This window comes from Polypterus senegalus, chromosome 13 (genome assembly GCF_016835505.1).
Source record: "Polypterus senegalus isolate Bchr_013 chromosome 13, ASM1683550v1, whole genome shotgun sequence".
Lineage (NCBI taxonomy): Eukaryota > Metazoa > Chordata > Cladistia > Polypteriformes > Polypteridae > Polypterus > Polypterus senegalus.
Genome location: NC_053166.1, coordinates 30,614,352 through 30,630,540, shown reverse-complemented (window position 1 = coordinate 30,630,540; position 16,189 = coordinate 30,614,352). Strand labels below are relative to the sequence as shown.

General features: G+C 33.9%; 1 protein-coding gene across 2 annotated transcripts in view; it reads left to right on the top strand.

The window, feature by feature from the left end:
- Positions 1-16,189, top strand: part of gemin5 (gem (nuclear organelle) associated protein 5) — a 40,895-nt gene that overhangs the window by 19,242 nt on the left and 5,464 nt on the right. Inside the window, exons 15-24 of one of the 2 annotated variants that reach the window (XM_039774582.1) lie at positions 605-776; positions 2,300-2,542; positions 2,967-3,098; positions 3,338-3,466; positions 4,476-4,571; positions 5,524-5,661; positions 9,262-9,409; positions 9,668-9,787; positions 12,868-13,078; positions 15,656-15,907. In XM_039774582.1, the coding sequence (XP_039630516.1) occupies positions 605-776; positions 2,300-2,542; positions 2,967-3,098; positions 3,338-3,466; positions 4,476-4,571; positions 5,524-5,661; positions 9,262-9,409; positions 9,668-9,787; positions 12,868-13,078; positions 15,656-15,907 (1,641 nt within the window). Of the gene's footprint in view, positions 1-604; positions 777-2,299; positions 2,543-2,966; positions 3,099-3,334; positions 3,467-4,475; positions 4,572-5,523; positions 5,662-9,261; positions 9,410-9,667; positions 9,788-12,867; positions 13,079-15,655; positions 15,908-16,189 lie in introns of both variants that reach the window. The other variant, XM_039774581.1, reaches the window with a different exon arrangement.

Sequence of the window (16,189 nt, the reverse complement as noted above, 5' to 3'; positions counted from 1 at the left end):
GCTTGAACTTTAGTGTGTGACAGAGATGGCGATCCCCACACTACAACAAATGGGGATTATTTTCTTGTGGGGAGTTTATCATAATGTTTATATAGAATGAAATACCATCAACAACAACAACAACAACATTTATTTATATAGCACATTTTCATACAAACAGTAGCTCAAAGTGCTTTACATAATAAAGAATAGAAAAATAAAAGACACAATAAGAAAACAAAATAAGTCAACATTAATTAACATAGAATAAGAGTAAGGTCCAATGGCCAGGGGGGACAGAAAAAACAAAAACAAAAAAAAACTCCAGACAGCTGGAGAAAAAAAAAATCTGTAGGGATTCCAGACCATGAGACTGCCCAGTCCCCTCTAACTACCTGATTTATCTTAAGCATGTGAGTATTCTGAATTTATTCTCTGATACTTTTGTCTAGTAACTAAAAACTACTACTTAAAACTCCATACTAAATATGAAAGTTCAAAAATAATTACTGTTATGTGTATATATGTTAAAAACCCTTCTTGTTACTTTTAGTAATATAGTTATTTATATAAATTGTATTATTTTATCTAGTCATAGATTAAAACATTTGTTTTCTTCTTACAGTTATGGGATGTGATGAAGGATGAGCCTTTGTGCAACTACAGAGGTCATAAAGGACGTCTGCTCTGCGTCCAATGGTCTCCAGTAGATCCAGATGTGATCTGGACAGGAGGAGATGATTTTACTGTTCAAGAGTGGTGTGTTTCAAAACAGGAACATTTGAAACCCCCAAAAGGTAAGTGCAGTATGGTAAAGTGAATGTTATAAATGTTTAAATGAGCAGTGTTTATTTCCAAATGAAAATACTATATAACAATGTCCAAATTAGTTTAAACAAATGTTTTGGATGATCTAAGACAGTACTGGGCATATATAGACATTCACAGTGTTCATTTATAGTATATTATGTGTTTTGGACTTTATATTGCCTTGTACAGTATTTTGTATATAAAGGAAAATCCCCATGTTACAAACAATTAGTTCATGAAAATTCACATATTTGAAGAAAGCCATTTAATATTCTCTTGGTGTTGAATCGGTATTCAAATTTTGACTTTGGTATCTATAGCAGCTTTTAGCCCTCCGTATAAGTACAAAACTCCCCTGTCTTTTTCCAGCCTCCCTGCTGTGCGCAATAAGGCATCACACTATGCATTACTTTCCTTTGGATAGTATGAAGTGTTACAGGGTCTCCTCTGTTAAGTCTAGATTGTGTCACACCAATGTGGAGTAGGTGAAGTCTTTAGCATCTCTAACCACATTTTTACCCACTGTGAAAAATAAATCACTGTTACAGCCATTTTTGGGTGTGCCTCTTCACATACCTTTCTCTGTATGATTTACACTCGCTTCTTTTAATAAGCCAATGTGATTGGCATCTATTGTCAAGTTAAGTCTGTCTTTAAAGTAGTAAAGAAGGCCTTGAAAATGAAATCTGTAGCATTGTTTTAAAAGATGCAGTTTTACTTATGTATATTATTACTGTTAGTTGAATTGTACTGTACATTATTGATTGAACTTTAGCACCTTCACATAACTGTAGTTTTTGTTTACCAGTAATCATTTCTTACAATGTTGGCTGTTTTAAACTACATACAGTTATACAGATAAAAATTCTTTAAAAAACTCAATACTTTTTTAAGTGCGTATAAAGTTATAGTTTTGGATATATTGTTATGTAAAATTGCTAATTATATATATTTCATTAATATTCTAAATTGCTATGTACAATTAATAAGTAAATAAATAGGTAATTGAAATTGCAGGTTATATACAGACAATAATATTATGTTCTTTCATTTGAAGACAATTTGCATAATATTGATCCATTGGCAAGCATAATATTCTTTTATTTCAGAAAGTGCATATAAATAGTCTTTTAGTAAATTTCATTGCAAACATCTGCAAGTCTAATGGCCTGCATGTCTGTATATCCATTTTGCATTTGCAGATAAGTACTTTAAAAGAGAAAATCATTTATTAGGCATTGGAGCCCATGATAGTATAATACTGCAATTCTAATATAATAATGTTTTACAACTTACAACTAAAAATTGCCAGTAGGTTCTTCAGTATATTGCAGTTTTGTTATTTCTTTTTTATTTTGCTGATACTAAAATAAAAATGGTATCTTTTATAAAAAATGTGTAAATGTGTTGCAACCGAGATGTTTCAGGTAAAGAAGACACAAATTTCGAACTAAGTTTCTATAGCTTCACTCACTAATCATGGCACCTGTAAACCTCTACATTCCTTTAGGGAAAAAAGGCATCGAGCTTGAAAAAAAGAGGGCCTCTCAGGCAAAACCAAAGGCAAGGAAAAAAAAGAAAACGTCAGTCAAAGAATGTGATAAGAAGGAAGGATCTGACGTTGTGAATGGAGTTGATGAAAGTTGCAGTACAAGAACAGAGGACATAGCATCTGGAGCAGATGAGGATGAGGAGGAAGTTGAAAAAAAAGATCCACATTTAACTGTTGATTCTTGCCCTACACAAACAAAAGGTATTTCTGCACTTTCAATGCCCATGAGAATTTTGTTAACATGCTTGAGGACAAATAAAATATTAATAAACTAACAATCTTCTTTAATAAATGAAAAGTTGACCGGAGTCTGGCATCGGTATGGTGTGCATATTTTCTGTATTATTTTTTAGTATATGACTTGGACTTGTTAAGGGTCACATAAAACTATAATAACTACGTTTTATAATGACTCTGTTTAGTAAGGAAATTTTGAAGCCTAGCAATAGACACAAATAATCAAAAAACATAATAATCATAAACGCTATTTGTTAGTTGGAACTATAGACATCGAAGTGAAGTGATTTTTTTTTCTTTCTTTCAATGTATTTTTTTTTCTACCAAACAATTGTTATTGTGTGTATTAAGTAGTAGTTACATTACATAAATTAATTTTTTTTTCCAGTTTTGCCTAATGACACTGGATACCACCGTGATGTACAGGTTACAGCTGCATCTGAAAAAAATAAACCAGCAGTTAAAAGCTGGTCTGGAAAATGTGATTCTGTGAAGGAAGAAAAAAAGAGAGAAAAGCAAGGTTGTCTTTTATGTAAATGCTGATCTTTTTATGCATCTTTTAAAAATGTATATTTTAAAAACAGTCAAGATACCATAATTGTAAATATTCTAGGATTCTAGATTGTTTTATTTGAAGAGGGCAAAGCGTCGAAGTTTGCCTTGTAATATAAATAAAATAGATGTTAGAGGTGCCTTTATTAAATTGATAAATAATAAATGAGTGTATATTTTACTTTAAGTACATTTGTTTTATAGCAGAAATGCAAATACCAGTAAAGAAGAAAAAAGCTCGCTCAATACTTCCACTCAGTACTTGCATGGACCACAAATCAAAGGAAGAACAGCTACAGGATTGCTTGACTCTTGCAACAGTTCAACATTCTGGAGGCAAGAATAAGATTGTTTTCTTTGTACTTAGCCTGTTACTAATCTAACATATTTATCAGTCTCCATCATCTTGGCATTCCATGTGACTTGTCTTTCATCTTTTTGAATAAGTAAACTGTTTTTAGATGTTGTGATTGCAATTATTGTAAAATTAATTAGTGTTAGGCATTTTTCTGAAAACTCTTAAAAACTATTGTGAGATTCTGTACCATGGGTGGTTCCTGTTCTGTATGTGGTACCAATCACTGGAACACCTGCACCAATAGATGGATTGCAACCTTGCAAGGCTAGAGTTAACGCTTTATTCCTATGCACGTTTCTTTAAAAAACACCTTTAGTTGTTTGGGTAGGTTTTATCTTTCAAATTTCTGACTTTTTATTTAAAAAGAAGTAACAAGTGCACTGGACCACAAAGTGCAAGCACTTATTAACAATGTCCAATGCGACTTGGAAACTTTGATCTGTTATAGTAGCACAGGAGTTGGCCAAGCTTTGAGGAAGGTGGAAGAAACTGGAGTCCTGCATGTCAAGAAAGCATTTTGATAGAAAAAAAAATGAAATAAGTGCAATTATTACTTTCATGTGTATTATATGGGTAGGTAGGTATACCCCTATTTGTTGTTTACATTAAGTATGCTGTAGTGCACAAGTAAAGCCTCCTTGAGCATGTTTGCATGTAATAGACGAACACCAAAAAGCTATACCAGTAATGCCATTTTTGTTTTCTTGTGGTTCCAGTTTTTCTTATTAAAGAAAAGCGTCACTAGCACCTATCAGAATCTCTAGTAAGCCATACTGTATACTGTGTTTAAAGTAAATATCCTAAAGAATTTGGTATGAACACATATAAGACATTACAGTATACAAATGTAATATATAAGAAAGCTTAAAAATGTTAAACTTTCTTTTCTTATTGTTTGAAAGTAATACAACTTTGTGTTTAAAATTATCAGACAATAAAATTTCACTTTTAAAGCCTGCATTTTTTCATTTTGCTTTCTTCCTTAAGAACTTTCAAGTCAGTGTATACCTGGATCAGGTGCCCACATTCATCTTGGGCTTTTTGAAAAGCGGGATGCTCTGTACAAAATGTTTGATGAAGAAGGTCAGCAAATTTCTAGATGATTTTTTCACATTATGTTAACTGTTTTCCAAATATTCCGGACCTTATGAAATATGAGCTATCTATTACTAATATGTTAACATTTTAAATATAATATTAAATCTAAGAATATATACAATTATGTAAGATGTGTAACTGCAAGATATTTGTTTATAAACTTTTAATTTCCAGCATGTTTAGTAGTAACTTTTCTTAAAGGCTACTAGCTTATTTAATATACAGTGGTACCTTGGTATACATCCTTAATCCGTTCCAGATCCTTTGACTTATACCAAACAGAACATATACCAAAACAAATTTTTCCCATAAGAAATAAAGGGAAAATGATTAATCCATCCCCATGAAAAAAAATCCTATTGTTATTGGCATATTATACATTGATAGGGTTGTATAAAATTATTTAAACACTGCTTAATACTAAAATACATAAATACAAAAGCAATTAGATGAAATAAATAAAAATTTAACCTCACTTTTTAATAATGTCTTTGTTTTTCACAATCATAGATACTGTCGTTCTTGGCGTACGGTATGTAGCAGCCAAGTCCTGGATACGCATGCCACAACAGTCAATTCAAATTTACGCGAAAAAACACAAAATCACGTGAAAATTCACAGAGAGATATAGCACGGGTTGTTCACTGAATGCTAGCAACTGGCATACTGAAGCTCGTGGGCAGTCGTGGCTTTGTCTCGAGAGAGAGGTAAACAAGGGTATCATGCGAGTCATATTCCAAATAAAGGTCGTATACCAAGCAAAATTTTTCACGTCCAAACAGGTTTACCAAGTTGGACTTATTCCAAAGCGTACATATACCGAGGTTACCACTGTTTTTAGAAAAAGTTTGAAAAACTGTACTTTTTTTTTATATTATAAGAAAATACTTTTAATACATATGATAGATTGATTCTCTAAAGTATTGTGTATCTTCAGGTCGGAGCCACATTGAAGGAGGGCATTTTGATTCATTATTTTACCTCCTGCTATGGAAAGGAGACCTAGCAGGGGCTCTTCAGATAGCCACCGAGAAAGGAGAACTGACTGATCACTTAGTTGCTATTTCTTCAATGGGTATGTAGTTGTTAATATAACCTAATTTGTTTCAACGTCAAAATTCAGAATAATTGCACTGTACAACAACAAATCTTTGATTAAAAAGTGCTTGTCATTTTTACTGTTTTTTTAGCTTATGTTAAGTCATAAAATTGGATGCATTTTTATAATAATACATTTTATAAGCAAATATCTGGGAGTCAGTAATACCATTTAAAAACATGTTCAGAATTTTCTTCTGGAGATTAAGTGTGAAGGCTACTGTAATGAAAAATTAGTTTATTTTGTTTTAAGGATGGCTAATTTCCAGAAAGAGAATATATGATAATACTTTTGAGTTGAGACAGTCATAAACTGAGGCTTAACACAAAACTTATCATGTAAGTTGCCTTTGAAGAAATTAAGCATGATTGAGATTACATTTCTTGTCGGAGGAATGCAGTATACAGTAATCCCTCCTCGATCGCGGGGGTTGCGTTCCAGACGCCCCCGCGATAGGTGAAAATCCACGAAGTAGAAACCATATGTTTCTATGGTTATTTTATATATTTTAAGCCCTTATAAACTCTCCCACACTGTTTATAAATATTCCCCGCAGAGTTATACAGCATAATCCCTTTGTATTCTCTTAGATATTAGGTAAGATTCATTGAAATTATGTATATAAACACACTGTTTATATACAGTAAAACCTAAATATTATTTTAAAGATATTGAGTGTCTCCGATAGCACATATGTTACAGCCATTACGATAGACAGGCCACCAGCAATAAATACGTACAATGCAAGAAAAATAGTATACAGTAAATGTGTGTACAGTGACACTAAACGCACGTACATGTACTAAGTACTGTAAGTAGAAAATTAATTATGGTTACTCACCAACAATGACACGATGACTTGTCCGATAACAATGAGTTTTATTTTACTGCACAACAAAGGAGAGCGTTACAGCCCTTAAAGGAGCCACTTCAGGCGATTGTGTAGCACTGCCGTTGTTCTTCTTCTGGCAGTCTTCAATGCAAATCCCTAAAGCAGAATTCATCCGGAAGTGATAGTTTTCAAAGGAGTGGCACTAATGAAGAGAAGGAATCACATTGCATGACAGATGCAGTCAAAATATAGAGCCTTTTTATTGAACGATATTTGCAAACAACTTAAACTAAAATTTTGACAACATATTTTCAACCATCCAAAGAGGCATTTAGACTTAGTAAAATATCCAGAGGTGCTTGTCAAAAGTTGTATTGCACTGAACAATATCTTAGAAAACGATTAAATAGTAAATATTTTTTGTTAACCAACTACACTTTGTTAATGTTAACAACCTTTGTACACTGAACATGGCTCCGGGAACACAACACAAAGCAGTTAATGTGCTACATAACTTATGAGGAAGTTTGAGAAAATCTAGTAAATTAAATATTCATTTTAAGATGAAGTTTCGTTTATGATGTTCTATTTTAATAACAAATTACGAGAATAAAATCAACATGTTGACTTTAATCTCGACAAACGTTGAGAATAAAGTAGAAATGTCGACTTTATTCTCGTCTTAAGCGTCGAAATTAAAGTGGAAATGTCAAGAATAAAGTCAACATGTCGTCATACTATTACACAGTACCCAGGTACATTACACAGTATTGAAAAAAGTACAACTTGGCTTGCAGTATTATCCAGTAGTATAGAAACAGTATAGTGTAGAAACAGTATTCACACATTTGAACAGCTTCTATTGTCCTCAGTCATATAGTGTATAGTCACAAGAGCAGATGTCTCCTGCCAGTCTTTCCTGGACTTTCTCTCTTGAATGGCTCACCCCACATCCCCAACTAATAGCCAAGTACTGACAATTTTCTTTCAATCTCATGTTAGCCCTTTCTGGTTAATCTGTCCCCAATCTTTCCCCGTTCTCTTGCTGGGTTGTCTGCCCTCTGGTTTACTGGTGGAACATTGCTGGTATATCAGTCTGTACTTCCAAGAAGGCACCCAGCAAATATAGATTTACAGATGATTCTTTATTGTTCCCTATGTGGAAATTACAACTTTACAGAAGCTCAAAATGTAAATGCAGTTATCCCTCTTTGATCGCGGGGGTTGCGTTCCAGAACCCCCCGCGATAGATGAAAATCCGCTAAGTAGAAACCATATGTTTGTATGGTTATTTTAAACTCTCCCACACTGTTAACATTATTAGAGCCCCCTAGACATGAAATAACACCCATTAGTCAAAAGTTTAAACTGTGCTCCATGACAAGACAGAGATGACATTTCTTTCTCACAATTAAAAGAATGCAAACATACCTTCCTTTTCAAAGAAGTAAACGTCAGGGGCAGAGAATGTCAGAGAGAGAGAGCGCGAGAGTAAAGCAAACAATCAAAAAATCTATACGTGCTTTTAAGTATGCCGAAGCATCGCGATAAAGCGGCATTTTGTAGAGGAGTGTCCGTATCCTCTAGGCAAACAGCCCCTCTGCTCACACCCCCTCCATCAGGCAGAGAGAGTGAGAGAGATAGAAAAAAAGCAAACAATCAAACATCACGCAGGAAGCACATCGTATATCATTGAGGAGTTTTATTTAATATGTAATACATGCTCTGATTGGGTAGCTTCTAAGCCATCCGCCAATAGCGTCCCTTGTATGAAATCAACTGGGCAAACAAACTGTGGAAGCATGTACCATAAATTAAAAGACCCATTGTCCGCAGAAATCCGCGAACCAGCAAAAAATCCATGATATATATTTAGATATGCTTACATTTAAAATCCGCGATGGAGTGAAGCCGAGAAAGTCGAAGCACGATATAGCGAGAGATCACTGTATTATAGTAAACAATGATACACATAAGAATTTCTAACTTGGAAAACAGAAGGCTGCTGCTGTCCATAGAAAACGTGTAGGTGGCAGGCAGTAAGGTCTAGCTTGTTGTGTCCAAAAATGAGTCAGAGTGATCCATCATTAGAATATTGGTAATAAGAGTAAATCATTTTTGTTGTTGAATTAGCCAGAATGATGCAACATATCTTTGTAAGCATTAACAAGGACATATTCAGCCTGCATTTCAATGTGTAGATCTACATTTACTTTTAATTATAATGATCTTACTTTTTTTAACACTGCTTTTTTACATAGATTTCCAGTCACCCTTCTGCTTTTTCCACTCTGTCTTATATCGGTTGAAACCCATTTAGCATTAAAATTGCATCTGAAATAAGAAGTTTAAACCAGTGCCCCTGGAACTTTATTAAAAAGTTACCCAATGTTCACCTTCTCACATTTTTGTATACAGTTTATTAGAGTTCTGTATCTTTCATTTTTTTCATTGTATACACTTACTTTGTGCAGCTTTAAAAATTGCTGAATTATTTTAAAGTATTTGAATATTGAGATGAAAGTTTCAGAAAGCTTGTTTACTTATTGACATCTTTGGCTGTAATTACTTAGCTTTTGTTTATTTAAATATAATAACGGTATATTTATACTAATATAATACGTGTTACTAGTAGTCAATGCGTACAATTTTCCATCTACTTTGTTGTCTGTTATTCATTATTTTTAAATTTACAGAGAGAGATCATATAAACATAATTTCTAATATGTTCATTTTTTCCTCAGCGGGCTATCAAGTGTGGGCAAGAACAGTAGAAGCATTTGTGAAACAACTGTGTTTTCAAGAGCAGTTTGTTAAAGCTGCATCTTATCTTCTTTCTGTTCACAAAGTTTATGAGGCAATTGACCTCCTTAAATCTCAGCAGCTGTATAGGTAAGCCAATCGACAAATAAACTGTTAAAAAGCCTACTTGTATGTATTTGATTAAAGCTTGTTGAATGATTTTTCAAAGAAATAGTTATAAATATGTAGACTTTTCTGAATGAAAATAGTCTTCCTAAGTATAAACTTAATATAAGTTTGCATTAAGAATAAGTGGCTAGCTTTCTTCATTAGAAAGGTGGGCAAAAATGATTTTAGTTTACAGGAAACATTTAATTTATATGTTTGCACTAATCTGTATTTTCCAAGGGAAGCCATAGCTTTAGCAAAGTCAAGATTACCTTCCGAAGACCCAACTCTCAAGGACCTTTATATCTCATGGGCCTTAGTCCTGGAAAGAGATGGTCATTACGCAGCTGCAGCTAAATGGTATGAAATAAAATTGTCTTTAAAATCTTAAGATTAATGAAGTTCTTACCAAAAGAAGGGGCCGATGATTTGCCCATGTTTTAATGGACTTTATTTTTGGTGGTGCCAAAAATTGTCTCTTTTTTCCTTTTTTCTTTGTACTGTCACTTGTAAAATATGCATTTGCCAGCTGACTATAGCATATTTGATTTTCCACCCAATTTCTCTATGCATTTTCTTCACCCATTTTTTCATCTGTGAATCTTTAGGAAGAAGGAGCATTGGACACAAAGATAGAAACCAAATCTGGATGGGGTTATGATCTGTTGTAGGGTTTATCCCAGGCTAAATTACATTTTGAGCTTTAAGGTTTGATTGCATTCAAAGAAGACATGAACAATAGGTACACAGAGACAACAAATTAAAACTTGAAACTTAAATATAGTTTTATATATATATATATATATATATAAAATACACACCACTTTCGCTGGGTTAATGTTGCTAGAAAATTGCACTTAAGTCAAAAATGTGAATGTTAATACATTGAACTTACGAGAAACTAATCTTTTGCTAGAGATTGCTCAAATATGCTTTTCTGCATAGAATTCTTTATAATGAAATATTTTTAATATGCATTTTTCATAACACGGCTACCCATAAAATGGAGTACACACAGTAAAATTCGTAACATGCAAAACATTTTTTCTCTCTAGTCATTCCCTAGAATTCTGTGACCTTTTGTGCTAACATCTCAATTAAAGCAAAAAGTTTACTAGCTGCTATCGGAAGATGCCTCGAGACAAGTGAGATTTTTACATCCTCTCCCAACACCTTCATTGCTGGTGGGTCAAACTGGAGATCGTGAAGGTTGCAACAGCTTGAAATAATCTGACAGCAACATGTGCCTTGTGTGCCGCTTGAGATCCTTAAGGGTCTCCAAGTATGTAAGCATAACAGAGGTGAGCTGATGTTTAATAATGGGAATGTCAGCCTTTTGATGTCTCTAGCTAGTCTCTTTATTTTTTTCAAGGATATAACAAGCTGTCTGTTTGTTAACACCAAACTCTCTGCTGACAGAAGCCACCGCCATTCCGGCACAAAGTTTACCCTACATCTTTATTTTCTCATGAAGTTGGATTGCTATTAGTGAACCTTCTTCACTTTGGAGGTGTAATTAACCTGAAAGACCTTCACTTTGGAGGTGTAATTGCAACAAAACTTGATTTTTTTGTTTAAGAAAGTTAGATAAAAAAAATATGCAAGAAATAAGAGCTCCTTACTCTACAACAGTAGGGTGAGTAAGACTAGTAGGACCTGAATGCATCATGACTCTCATTTTTTTCTCTACTGCGCATATAGCCATGAAGTCCTCAAATGTGCGTGGTTGCCAAGGCAAAAGTAAAAATGAGGTAACTAATAAAATTGTGTTATTGTGTGAAGTTGCAAAAGTTAAATGTGTGAATGTTGAGGATCGCCTGTCTAAAGAGTAAATTTACAGATTCTGTCTGAACAATCTAAAGGAAGTACTAAACCTGTAATACAAAATATAAATCAAAATTTTGTGTTATTCAGTTTCTCATTGTACCAAATCTCAGAGACCACTTTAAAAGCAAAATGGAAAAGTGCAGATAGAAAAATAGGAGCTATCCTGATACGGCATCTGGCCTGACTGCCCTGCTTTGACCAGACACAGACATTTTTCCACTTTGCTGAACTCCATCTTCACAACATTTCTGGTATTTGTACAAAGCATTTCACTTCCTTGTTCATTTTGGACATTGGAATCACTGGTTTCAAATTTTGACAAAAAACATTTACTTTATAAATAGTATCCTGTAGTAAGTTTCAGTCATAATGATTTCTTGATTTTCTTTTCCCTCAAATGTCATTTTCATTGTTTAATGAACTTATTCCATCTTCTCTTTAAAACTTTTCTTCCATGTTCCTTTTCTGGAGAGTGTGTTTCCATGGCATGCTACTTAGGTTTACCTTGGTAGGTTTATCCTGAACGATCATTGATTGTCAAAAAATGTATATACTAAGTGAAAGTGACCTAATTTAGTGCTTGTGATGATGTCGGAACATCCCTGTCGATGTAGCTCTGCTTTATAGTCACTTGTGCAGTTCTTTATTTTATTTTTTTTATTTTTCAGTTTTTGAGTCTATTTTGGCCGTGTGCTTATAAATGTCATGGCCAGACCGATTCTTTTAGATTGGATTTGTATGTGACACAGGTGTTTCCATAACTTTTGTCCAGTATGGCAGTGCTGATACCAGTTCAAATAAACTTAAGTTTTCTGTGTTAAGTTTGGACAAGCTAAGTGATAACTGTCCAGATTTTGTATGAATTAACAAATCTTTTCACCTGCAGCTATCACATCTTCAAAAAGTGGAACATAAATTGCTGTAAAATTAAAGTAGTAGACAAAGTCCAACAGTAACTACTTTAGATGTCAGAAGGCAGATACATTCTTTCACAGTAATATTATTATAACAATTTTTAAAAACATCCAGAAGATTCTGCCACTCATTCTGCTTGGCAGGAGCTGATTTCCTAACATGCCATTCACACAAAAATCTATTTCTATATCTGTATCCAATGTGGTGCCCTTAAACCAAGCCTCAGTAAAAGCACATTAGATTGCACGCTTAACTGCCCATCACTTGGATTTAGGAGGAAGCTGGAATGGCCAAAGAAAAGTCAATGCATGAAGACAGTGGTGACAGCACCCATACTAAGTTATCAGAGTCTTCAGTTATGAGGAAGCAGTGTTAATCACCGTGCTACATATGTCAGGCTTTCACCTAACATATTTCAATTTCATTTTCAATCAAATTTTAATTTATTTCATTTTTTTCAGAGCATGTTTTTTTTAAAAAAAAAAACATGACTTTAAACTTGCTTGTGTAGCTATTTTTAGTTTCTTCTAGAAGGTCTAATTGTATTAAAGCTGTACAATTTTCTTCTCAATTTGGACATCTGTCCAACCTCACAAGATGCATTTTCTGTCATTCTCATGTCTACTTTAAAATGAGAGTTTCTAATTGCTAAACTATGCCCTTTAAAAAATAATTTGCCATGTTTATTGAATTGTCAGTTACCTAGCATCTGATTCAACCTACGAGGCTGTCAAGGTAATTGCCAAGAAAAGTGATGCAATGTCATTAAGAACTGCTGCAGAAATTGCCCGTGTTGTTGGAGAAAGTGACCTGTCGCATACACTTTCACTGAGAATTGCCAAAGAAATGCTTTTAGCTGAAGATTGGCTTGGTGCCCAGGATGTTTTAAGGGCACAGGGCAAACTACTGGTGAGTTTTAATATTGTATTGTTACAAAAGCTCCTGATGAGGGTTTTCCATCTTATTGTCTGTTTACATATGTTTTACTGTGCTTTAAAATAGAGACTTTCATTCATGAAAGATGTTATAAAATGTTCTTCCTCTTATAACTGGTTTATAGTATTGCTTTTATTTAAAATCTTATTTTTATATAATTTGTAAATGGGAATTTTTAGAATATTTTAGTACTTGGTTGTCTTGGGAGAAAAAAAACAGATTTGAGTAATACAGCAACATATTTAAGATTTGTGGAACACTCTTCCCAGTACACATATTGCATATGAATATTAGCCATCAAATCAATTGGCTTACTAAATGTTTCACATGTAGATTCTCAATAGGCATCGGAATCCAAGTAAACCTTTTTCATAATCAGGAAAAGAAGACCATTAACTAGAATCTAGTCTCGTAGGACAAGAACATGATTCTCATACGAGAGCCCATGTTTCTTGGGGGTAACTAAAACGTTTGTGTGGAATGTATTTCTTACTAAAAATTCGTCCCCAATTTCCTCTGGTCCATGCAGTGCCACTTTTTCTACTCATGTATTAGAGAAATACGTAAAATAACTATGGAAAGACATGAGCAAATAAAAAGAAACTGAAAAATAGACTTGCCACTGAGAGAAAATAAAAGCCTAAAATTGCTGTCATCAGTTCTAGGGGTCATTACCTGAAGCTTAATGATTAAGGATACTTGCCTCCCTCTCGCTCCCTGTCCGACATGTACTGTATATAGTACGTTTTAAAATGCTGTGACCATATTCAAGTATGGCATATTTGGCATCTCTAGTTAGACAGAAATATTCTAGTTATTTGCTTAGACGTTCAGTGAGGTGTTGGGTGCTATTAACACTCCAGCAGAACCACAAATGTGGGTGGTCGGTGTTGTTTGACACATTTTCTTTTCAGGCGAACTGAGTACTGAAAATGACATCCCCTTGTGGCACATCTTTAACAACTCACTTAACGGCAATTCTTTTCATCTCCTTTTAACTCATTGTGAGGCACACTGCTTAGTCCATTTATCCATAGCTGCCATTTCTTTCAACCTCATATTGACTGTGGCAGTATAGTCATAACTGAGAGTGATTGATACAACGTACAGCCGGCGGCAATGCATCATTCACTTTTACTACTAACCCAATGATGTCTTTGAATGCCAGAGTATAATCTGGTTTTACAGAAAGCTTTTTACTTTGCAGCAGATTGTTTGTTTATTTTTATCACATGTAAAGTGTTCTTCTCACATATGAAACACATTTATATTTTTAAAGGTCTTTTTAGGCCCTTCTTGACCACAGGCTTGCTGTCTTTTGGGCCAGGTTAACAAATGCGCTGTCACTCTTTACTGTTGAAATCCTGATCTTTACTCTAAGCTCCACCTTAATGAGGCATTGGATTGGTTTAGATATTTCAAACTAAATGAACCATCTAATTGTTTCCAACCCCTTTTAAGCACAGTTGACTCATGGTTGTCTCCAGACTTGCAGTATAAATTATACATCTGGCTCTCATCCATTTCTCTAATTCTGATTTTTTCATGGTTGGGTCACAGGGATCCAGAACCTCAGGAGCATCAAATGCTAGCAAGAACCAACCCAACCAACTCATGCATACACTCACATTCAGTGTTATTAAGGTCTATTTAAGGACTGGTCTCCACTTTTATGTATCTACCTTGTTGTACCCTAAGAGACTAGATTTTTTGTTTCCTCAATCTGCCATGCAGTAGTCTTTCACAAAGAACCAATTTTCATACCTTATGAATCGGTGGTGCTTTTAAACATTTTAAGATTAACGGGCTGCTTTGGAGGAAAAAAAAGTGGTAATTTTTATAATCTCCTTTTCCAATTAATAGCACTTATCACATTTCATCTGAAGAAACATTTGTTCAAATATCATTTTTCAGTTTTCAGTGTGTATGTATGTGTATCTATCTATCTATCTATCTATCTATCTATCTATGTGTATATATATATATATATTGTGCCAACATTTGTTGGCGGTGTGGAAAAGGTTTTTACTGAGAAGGCATATTGTAGACATTTTTGGTGTGAAATCAGATTTAATATGCATGCTGCTTCTCCTGCTCAAACTGCAATATGCAGATTTAAGATAACTGTATTGTTTACTTACATATTTATTTGGTGAGTAGCTAATGGCTATTTGGTTTCTTGCATCCATTGAATTATTGCCAGTGGGTAAAATTTCCATGGCAACACTATCTGTAATCAGTATTGATTAAAAAATATGCAGTACACAGATACAGTGACTAGAGAAAGTATACTTATTTCGATGCCAGGTATCTTTTTACCAAGTAAATTCTGTGAGAAGGTTAAAAATGAAGGAAGATTTATTTTCTGTGTTTTATTTATACTTCGGTGCCAGTAATAGAGAGAAGTAAATGTAATGTAAATACATTTAGCTGAAAACCTTTCATTTGTATTGCCACTTTTGACAAATGTTTTCCATTTCAGTTAGATGGCTGTCTGTATATGATAGGTACTGTCTGTCTTTAACTTGTGTGTTTAAACTTTTATTTCAGGGCCATCAGCTTATCTTTGCCACCAATGAATTATTTTACATTTCCTTGGAAACAGCAAAACTTGTTAAACGGAGCAGCACATCAGCTCACAGCTGGACTGTGGGACAAGATCCTTTTATAGAGACAGTGATAAAATTATGGGAAGCTGAATTTAATGTATCCAGTAAGGACTGTGAAAAAATGCATCTGCTATACCAGCAGCTCAAATCTGTTGAAAATCCTCCTGCTTCTGTTAATGTGCCATTTAAACAGGTAAATAGGTATTGAAGCGGGAACCGTCAATATTAACACAATCTACGCTAATATAGTGATACACATATGAAAATACAAATATAGTTCTTTGGTTGGCATTTATTAGCCTTTTGTTTTTAATATGTTAATATGTTTAATATGTTACTTAACAGCAGTGGCAGTATAGAAGTGCAGGTTTATATGTATAGTTAAAAACTGTAATATCTGGTAATTAATAAACCAACAAGTTCTGTTAAGTGTTACTTTATGAGGTACTACTTTTCATAGTGATCATGTGACTTT